Genomic DNA, 8,610 nt, shown 5'->3' with positions numbered 1-8,610 from the left:
TCACAAAGGATATTGTACTCTTTTTCCTTCACTAAGGTTTTTCCCACAGGGTTTTTCTTTAGTAAGGTTTTAATGAGGCAATAATCCTAAATGGTCATCCAAGGGGAAGTGTTGTGATAAGGATACTTTATCACCCTTACGTGGATGCCTATTTTCCATGATATATAGTTTCTCAAGGATGACTTCATTTAATATGAAGTTGAAAATTTACCTCATGTAAGTATATAAATAGAGGCATAAGCCTTTAACAATTATACACAAAAAAAAAAAACAACAGCAACACAAGCATCTTTATGTTGCAATCAAATACCCTTCTTCTTATATTACTACTACAATTCTTTCTCTTCTTTTATTTTATAAGTATTTTAAATTTTATTTTCTATTACTCTTTACATCTAATATTAATAGCAATATTAACCATCTTTATTATATTGAGATAGTAACAATAAACAAATGCAATTCTCTCTCTTTATTTTTAATACTTCTTTCTATCTTTGTATATATATACACATTACAACATATAATATTATATATATATATATATATATATATAAATTATTATTGAACTAATTATATTAATAATAGAGTTTTCTATTTATACATCTCTATTTTATATCTTTTATTTATTTTACAACACTACCCATATTTTCAATCTTTATGCATAACATAACACAAAAGCAACCTAGACAATAGATACTAAAAGAACATACAACTCTCATAACCAATTGAATTTGGATCCTCTAAATTTTGAATTTTTATTTTAGAGAATAAAGTGTGATATCTCATTCTTTAATAATTTTTCTCTCATGTTTTTTTTGTCCCACTTATAAAATAAATTATGAGAAACTCTCTAAAGTGAAATTCAAAATTTAGAGGATCCAAATCCTAACTGATTATTCTTAGCAGGATTTTGCTAACTGCACTGGTTCAGGAATCACAAAAAGAGGGAATTTAAAAAATCTGACAATACTTTTTAACTAATATTATAACAAAATCTCAATTATTTTTTGATAAAAGCTCACAGACAATTGATTTTATCTGAACTTATCAATTAAGAATTGTTAAATGATAATTTAGTCAAATCATTTAAAAATTCCCAATTATTAATTTCATACAAAGAAAACTGCACATGTGAGTCTGTGTATTATTTTCTAGTCTCTGGTCAGTGAGAACTGACTGATGCATACGAGTTAAGGTTTCGTCCATATTCAAAGGCCATGCATCTGCCTGAACTGTGTCGTAAACTGGTAGACATTTTCTGGGTGTGGGAGTGATTTGACCACAGTTGGCCTCTGAAAGCACCTCTTAATCCATGCTGTAATCTTGGGACAGTGGTCTTCAACTTTGAAGCCACCAAATTTTTCACATGCCAAGAACCATGTTGTGAGAGGGATTGCAATCACATCAACATACCCAAAGGAATCACCACCAAAGAAGTCCTTCTCCTCAAGAGCTTCCTCTAGTTGCTTTAGGATCTCAATGAAATCCTTCTTCGCAACTTCTTGTTCTTCTCCTCCCTTGCTTAGCCAGATACCCTTCATGCTCTCAAACACCTACCAATCACACATATATATCAACTAACCGTTAATTGATTATTAATATTGTTACATGTCATGTTTGAATTACACTTTAAAAGGACATGCACGCTAGACTCTCAAGTGGTTGTGAGATTTAATAATAACAAGCATCTAGTTAATCTAAAACATAAGCACGTGACCAATATCCATATGATCTATAAAGAAACTTTGGTTTTCTTTCAATTAACTGCACAGCAAGAATGAATAAATTAACAATATCACAAAAAGCCTACGGTTTAAAAGCATGTACAAATTACAAACCACTTTTGAGATTTAAGCGAGATTACATACAGGGACGGATCTAGAGGGGCTGAGTAGTGGCCTGGATCCCCCAAAATTTTAAAAAATTATACTTATATATAAGATGTGTATTTAAAAAATAAAAAAATTATTATGTAATTTAATAGTTTTATATATATTATTTTTGTGATGGATTTATGTTTTAATTGTTTAATTCACTAATATTTTTTAATTAACTAATTTAATATCATACTCTCAAGTCTTTGTATTTTTTAAATTAGTTTTTATATAATAATCTCTTTATTTATTTTTTATATTAATATATTTAATATTTATATTATTATATTAATAATGACTTACGTAGTTATATTTTAGTAATCACATTATGTACTTTAGATATTATTTTCTTGTAAAAAATACTTATTTTTCTTTTAAATTTACGTTGTTAAAAAAAAAAATTTTATAAAGATATCTTATATTTTGTATTCTATAATTTTCAATAATTAATCATTTCTAATTTATTTTTAAATTTTTAAAATTTTTAAAAGAATTCATTTTAATTAAGAAGATATGTGATAATTTTTAACTAAATACGCTATAAATTATTTTTATTGAATGAAGAAAAAATATCTAAAATTCGGCCTTTCATATTAAAATTTCTGAATCCGTCCCTAATTACATATAAGGGAAAAGATTGCATTGGGAACAATAATCAAATGTAACATACACTTATTATTAACACCGTTGAAAATACAATTAAATGATGTGGTGTGTAATATTGCCTAAGCTAAGGTGAAGTTAGTAGAACTTATCCATTATGGAGCAGAGCAAATTTACCTTTTTGTCAATGAAGTCAGTCCAGAATCTTGCTTGGGCACGTTCATATGAACAAGTTGGAAGTAGTGGATTGGAAGTAAAAACCTCATCAAGGTAGCTGACAATGATGGAAGACTCTAGCAAAGGCTTGCCATCATGCAAGAACACTGGAACCTTCTGATGAATTGGATTGGATTTCAGGAGAAGCTCACTCTTTCCCCCAAACAAATCCTCCTCCCTTTCCTCATAATCCACACCTTTCTCCGCCAAGGCAAGCTTCACTCTCGCGCAAAAAGGACTTGTCGGGAATCCCAACAGAACATTATTTGTCTTTGACATCTTAGCTTCTTGCCTTTCTATTTGCTATTATGCTTTTCTATGTCCGTTACACAATGTGAGAGTAGTTTGTATGTTTATATAGAATGATAAACTTGAGTTTATTATGAAATCTTGGAGTTAACGAAACATACTTGCTGTTCTTGTTCTTGGTTTTGTGCAATTTTGTCCATTAAAACAGTTTGTGCCAACTTGTGTGTGTTGGTTTTAAGAGAACTTATGTGGTTTTCCGCCGTTGGAGAGGGAATATTATGCGCTAGCCGGCCATATAATTTATTTACATAGTACGTGAGCATCTTCCTATGTTATCTTGGAAGAGATGATTTATTTTTCCTTTTCTTTTTGGGTTATAAGGGAATACTTTTATTGAAGCACTGATATTTATACAATCGTACTTACAAAATTGGTAGACATAAAATTGAGACTCATTATATATTCATATGACACTTACAAGTTACAACAGGAGGGTCCATCCTACGACAATGTTTAATATCTCATTTCTTGAGGATGATGATTCTTAATTTCAATTTGTTCTCCACTTGGACTAATATATTGGTACTTGGTAACTAGCAAGCATAGCTCCTTGACCTTGAGGGCACCATACTCTGAAATTTGGTTGAGACTTGAGAGAGTCTAACGTTTTATAAAAAGTTTTATGCCAAGGTGATTTCTCTAATGTGAAACCAATTATTTTGTCATCCCCTTTGACAGACAGCTTCCCATGAATGCACTTTGCATCTGCAACACTTCATTTAATTATATTGCCCAAGTCTCATTGAAAGAATCATTTATGACAGAGTATAAATGTTTGGGTGTTCTCCCAAGAGTTATCCAAAGGGAGAAGTGTTGAAATAAATATAATTGATTATAACAAATAAAAAATAGTCCTTTATGGAGAAACGAATGAGACTAGTAGAATACCCTTGAAACAAGTTTTGTTGTTTAAGACTCAAATTGCTTCCCTTCAAAGGTTTGTCCAAAGGTCCAATGTTTGGGAGCAACATTGTAAGATGTAAGTGTGACACCATCACTGGAAGTAACCTCGAAAGAAAGAGGTTGGTTCTGTAGTAAGGCGCTTACATGCCAGTTTTGGCCCCAGTTCCTCCCCATAGGAAGCCAGCCAGTTCTTGAACCCTTAACTTTCACGGCAACAATGTCTCCTGTCCCAGCCACATTGCTGATCAGCACAGAAATGAAGATCCCAGAACCAGCGATCGTGAATCGGATTCCTCCTTCCCTTCTGCACTTTATCCTGCGCCAAACAGTAAACATTATGTATGCTTAATAAGTAACAATGTAACATAAACCAACCGATTGCATTCAACAACATCAAGATCCGTCTATGATATTTTACATAGGACTAAATCATCTAATAAATTTCATAGTATTTCAATATAATTCTTAAAAATAAACGTAAAGTAACTAACATTTTGTATTTTGTCTTGCATTTGAATCAACACTCTTTTCTTTTTAGGGAAAAAGACAGATAGTTCCTGACTTTTTAAATTTTTAACAAATACATCCTTGACAAAATTTAAATACAAAAAAGTCCCTGACTTTAACAAACGGAGGATAATTTCGTCCTTCCGTCTATTTGCCTCTCATACACCAAACGGAACTGGCTGACGTGGCTGAAACGGCGTCCAGGTGTCCGTTACGGTGCCACGCTGGAAGGAAAATAAAGTTCGAAGGACAAATAAGTCCTTCACGTCATTTTACAAATAAAGTTCCAAGGACAAATAAGTCTTTGAGAATTTTTTTTTTCCAAAATTAATAAACTCCTTTCCTAAATTCTCTCATTTATCTCTCTCCATTTTTATATTTCTCTCTACTATTTTTACTCTATATATAATTAATATTTTATATTAGTAATTTGATGAATCAAAATATGTCATTTGATATTTTTTTACAATTAAAATATTTTAAATGTAAAAGTATACACATTAAATTATTTTAAATTTTAGATAACGAATGTTAAAATTAATTATTAATAAAAAATTAGACTTTTTCATATAAAAATAATAACTAAAAATCTTATTATTTAATTTTTATCTGCGGATATTTTGGTCTTCTTAGTCATAAATTTTTGTCAACTTACGACTTTTTTGTAAAAGTAGTTTGATTTTATAAATCTTTTGTGTCATGCATAATTTATACTGTTAGAACAAAGTGAACTATAATTTAAAAAAAAATATTCTCGTAATGTTATTATGGATAAAAATACTAGTTCTAATATAATACACAAATACATTAATGCTAACTTAATACATGAATGATACACAAATGAACTAATGTTAACTTGATGCATAAATGAACTGATGCTAACTAATGCCACTGATATGATGAAAAATGAACTAATGCAATTTAACAAATTCTAATATAATACACAAATATACTAAAACTGAACTAATGCAATTTAAGAAAAAAAGTAGAAACAAAACAAGCCCAATTTCTGCAATTTTAATACAAATAATTTAAATTGCAGAATACAACAAGTTATCATAATAGAAACATAATAGAAGCATAATGAAAAAAAAAAATTCTCAATGATCTATTTGTCCTTCGAACTTTATTTGTAAAATGACGTCAATGACTTATTTGTCCTTCGAACTTTATTCCCCTTCCAGCGTGGCACCGTAACGGACATCTGGACACCGTTTCAACCACGTCAGCCAGTTCCGTTTGGTGTATGAGAGAGGCAAATAGACGGAATGACTAAATTGTCCTTCGTTTGTTAAAGTCAGGAACTTTTTTGTATTTAAATTTTGTGAGAGATGTATTTGTCAAAAGTTTAAAAAGTCAGAAATCTATCTGTCTTTTTTCTTTTTTTTAATATTAGTTTCCTAAAATGCTTCATTGTTAATATATTTATGAGCCACTTTTTGTTTTTTTTTTTTGTCAGGAAACACTCCTGGACTTAATATTTCTTTTCTTTGGTCATGTGGACTAAACGTTGATATACTGTCTACACAATTAAAACCGTTAACTACATCTATAGATCTGCCCAGATGCTTCTACTTTGGGCCCCGGGCCCCGGTCCCCAAATAAATTTTTAACTGTCACAAATATAAGACCAGAAGCAAACAAAAAAAAAGACCGAAATAAAAGTTGTACAAACAAAATGGATCAAACTACGTTTATAAAGACAAAAAATAAGCTTCTCAGCACCTACTAATACCAAAATGGGCTTTTTGCCCCTTCTAATACCCAAAAAAAGAGACAAAAAATAAGCTTTATAATTAAACTCATAATATAAATTATTTTGAATCTACCTCACGTATTTGATTTTGAGGAGTTCACTCTTGGGAGAAGAGAAACGCTCAAATATTAAACTAGAATAATGAATAGAATAAATTAAGAAACCTATACATTACGGATCTAGATACACTGGGCACTGGCTCTTCTATAATTTAATTGATAATGAACTTTTAGCGGAAAGTGAACGCCAATCCCTAGTTTGATGAAAACCAAATCATATCCAACTAAAAAGTTATACACACTTTAACCAAACCATAATCTATGAGGCAGCAGCTAATAATAACACATGGAGAATGCTAGAGGGAAAATGACTTTGTTGAACAATATGAATAACCACCAATCAAATAAAAATACACTACATCTCAAAATTAATCCTCTAAATTTTAATATTAAAATAACCATCCGTAAAATGAACGTAAAATGAACATTTGATATATTTATTGTTTACATTGTTTAATATTTTCATTATTTATCTATACTTTTCAATAACACAAATACAGACAACACAGGCTCTAAGCAGGCTGATATCTGATTTTGAAGATTTAAAATTACTAGTTACGTATTGTTTTAACTAATATTTAGTGTGACATTTTTTACTGTTATGCAGGTTGAATAATAATTAAGAAAAAAACAAGAGTAGATTAGCACAGTAGCCAGTAGGTACCTCCGATACTGAACCGGCAGGTTCCCTTGCTTCCAGATCGCGATCTTCTCGAAGGTGTCAACGGGGACCACGAAGTGCTGCTTCGGAGGGTTGCACCTCCCGCCGCCACTCTCCTCGTCGGCGTCGACACCGTAATTAGGTGCACAGAAGTCTGTCGCCGTTACCATCACCGACCTTCCGGGGATGCACCACCGACGGTCGAACGGAGAATCCTCCTCGGCACACCGCAGCTCGAAGCAGGCACCACAGATCTGCCCCTGCTCAAACACCGCGTGGCTGAGGATCGCCGCGGCCGCCGCACCAGTGCCGTCAGAGTAGCCGCAGGCGCCTCCAAGCGCGTCGGTGGAATTGGCGGGGGTGTAGTAGGTGGCGTGTGCGGACAGCCATTCCGCATAAGGAGGAGAAGAGTGAGAAGAATGGGAAGAAGAGTTAAACGGCGCCGCCGGAGGTGAAGGAGAATAGTAGAGAGAGGTGGATGGTGAAGTGAGAATTACTAGTGTGATGGAGAAGATGGCGAGTATAGTAGATAGGGAGATTTGCATTTGCTTCCTTTCGTGTCTAGTTTGAAGGTTTAGGGTTGCCAACTTGAGAATCGTGACGATGATAAATAATGATGGTCGCAAAATTATTACTACTTCGTCTCCATCCCCACTCATCCCCATTTTGAACCCTCTTTTTATACCACTGCTTTCGATTCCCCTTTTTTTCTTGGATAAAGGAACACTAACTCACTGGCAGCTGCCATTCAATTTTTACTTGACCTTTCCACCAGAAGTAAAACACTTATTTTTATGGTAAATGCTATGGTGTCTAAAATGTGTGCCTATTTATTAAAAAGAGTTAAAAATTAATATTTAATTTAAAAATATAAAAATAAATTATTTTTAAAAATTCAAAATTTACTACAAAAAGAAAGTTAAGCAAAATTTAGATACTAAATCATAAGCACCATAGAATTGGCCTACTTTTATTCTGTTTGGTTAAACAGTTTGATTAAACTTCTTTTAAAAAAATAGTTTAAATAATAAATATTTATATTAAAAGTAACTTATAAATAAATTATTTTGTGTTTGATTATTTAATTCTAAAAGTATTTATTTTAAGAGAAGAACGATAAAAAAAATTATTATAAAAAAAACTATTTTTTTAACTTTTCTATAAATATTAAAATAACTTTTTTAAAAAATTATAATTTTATCCAAAATTAATTTATTAATAGAGATTAAAATCGTGATATGCAACATTATGAGTGAATGACATGTAATCCACAAATATAAATCTACCATGGCCAGTAACCTAAAAAATGTAGATCACGTTTTATTTTTAGAGACACAAAAAGCAAAAGCTGTAACAGCTGCAAAATGCAACTTGCGTTTGTCAGGAAGGACCATCCAGTTGACGAAACGTGTCCCAGCTCCCTGCAACCTGCTGTGTTGACCGCCTTGCTAATGCACCAAACGAATGTTGCGTTTGTCAGGAAGCAGTACAAAATCGCAAGTTGCGATTGTCAGGAAGCAGTGCATGCATGTGCAAAACGTGTTAAATGAGGGTCTTAAGCAAGCCTTTAAAATGAAAAACATAGGTAGAAAGGAGAAGAGTTAAAACAAAACGTAAGCTACCACTTATAGGGAGAGATTCAAACGCTTAGGGGAGGAAAAGGGTTTGGAGAATAGTGTGGGAGGAAGAAGAAGAATAGAAGCTTTAGGATTTTATTTTATA

The 8,610-nt window shown here is 32.0% G+C and overlaps 2 protein-coding genes across 3 annotated transcripts; both read right to left on the bottom strand.

The window, feature by feature from the left end:
* Positions 1-781: 781 nt before the first annotated feature.
* Positions 782-3,035, bottom strand: LOC130936402 (glutathione S-transferase U19-like). Its single transcript, XM_057866468.1, has 2 exons — positions 2,655-3,035; positions 782-1,553 (listed from the first exon to the last, which is right to left on the bottom strand). Exons 1-2 carry the CDS (start codon positions 2,970-2,972, stop codon positions 1,209-1,211), a joined length of 663 nt encoding a protein of 220 aa, XP_057722451.1. The 5' UTR covers positions 2,973-3,035; the 3' UTR covers positions 782-1,208.
* A 228-nt stretch (positions 3,036-3,263) lies between these two features.
* Positions 3,264-7,559, bottom strand: LOC130936211 (expansin-A13). 2 transcript variants are annotated; one of them, XM_057866249.1, is made up of 3 exons: positions 6,892-7,559; positions 3,891-4,221; positions 3,264-3,707 (listed from the first exon to the last, which is right to left on the bottom strand). In XM_057866249.1, the coding sequence occupies exons 1-2, from the start codon at positions 7,551-7,553 to the stop codon at positions 3,912-3,914; spliced, it is 972 nt and encodes a 323-aa protein (XP_057722232.1). In that variant the 5' UTR covers positions 7,554-7,559; the 3' UTR covers positions 3,264-3,707; positions 3,891-3,911. The 2 variants fall into 2 exon arrangements, with proteins under 2 accessions (XP_057722232.1, XP_057722231.1); XM_057866248.1 differs by having other exon boundaries at positions 3,264-4,221.
* Between the last annotated feature and the right edge of the window lie 1,051 nt (positions 7,560-8,610).

The sequence above is a fragment of the Arachis stenosperma genome, chromosome 6 (assembly GCF_014773155.1).
Source record: "Arachis stenosperma cultivar V10309 chromosome 6, arast.V10309.gnm1.PFL2, whole genome shotgun sequence".
NCBI classification, from domain to species: domain Eukaryota; kingdom Viridiplantae; phylum Streptophyta; class Magnoliopsida; order Fabales; family Fabaceae; genus Arachis; species Arachis stenosperma.
The sequence above is the reverse complement of the archived record's forward strand: the minus strand, read 5'-3'. Positions and strand labels throughout refer to the sequence as shown.

Excerpts from the sequence above, each read along its gene's own strand:
- LOC130936402 (XM_057866468.1), bottom strand. The coding sequence starts at position 2,972 with ATGTCAAAGACAAATAATGTTCTGTTGGGATTCCCGACAAGTCCTTTT. Across the intron at positions 1,554-2,654 it reads CTGACTTCATTGACAAAAAG|GTGTTTGAGAGCATGAAGGG; the intron begins GTAAATTTGCTC and ends TGTGATTGGTAG.
- LOC130936211 (XM_057866248.1), bottom strand. The coding sequence starts at position 7,553 with ATGGGGATGAGTGGGGATGGAGACGAAGTAGTAATAATTTTGCGACCA. Across the intron at positions 4,222-6,891 it reads CTGCCGGTTCAGTATCGGAG|GATAAAGTGCAGAAGGGAAG; the intron begins GTACCTACTGGC and ends TGTTTGGCGCAG.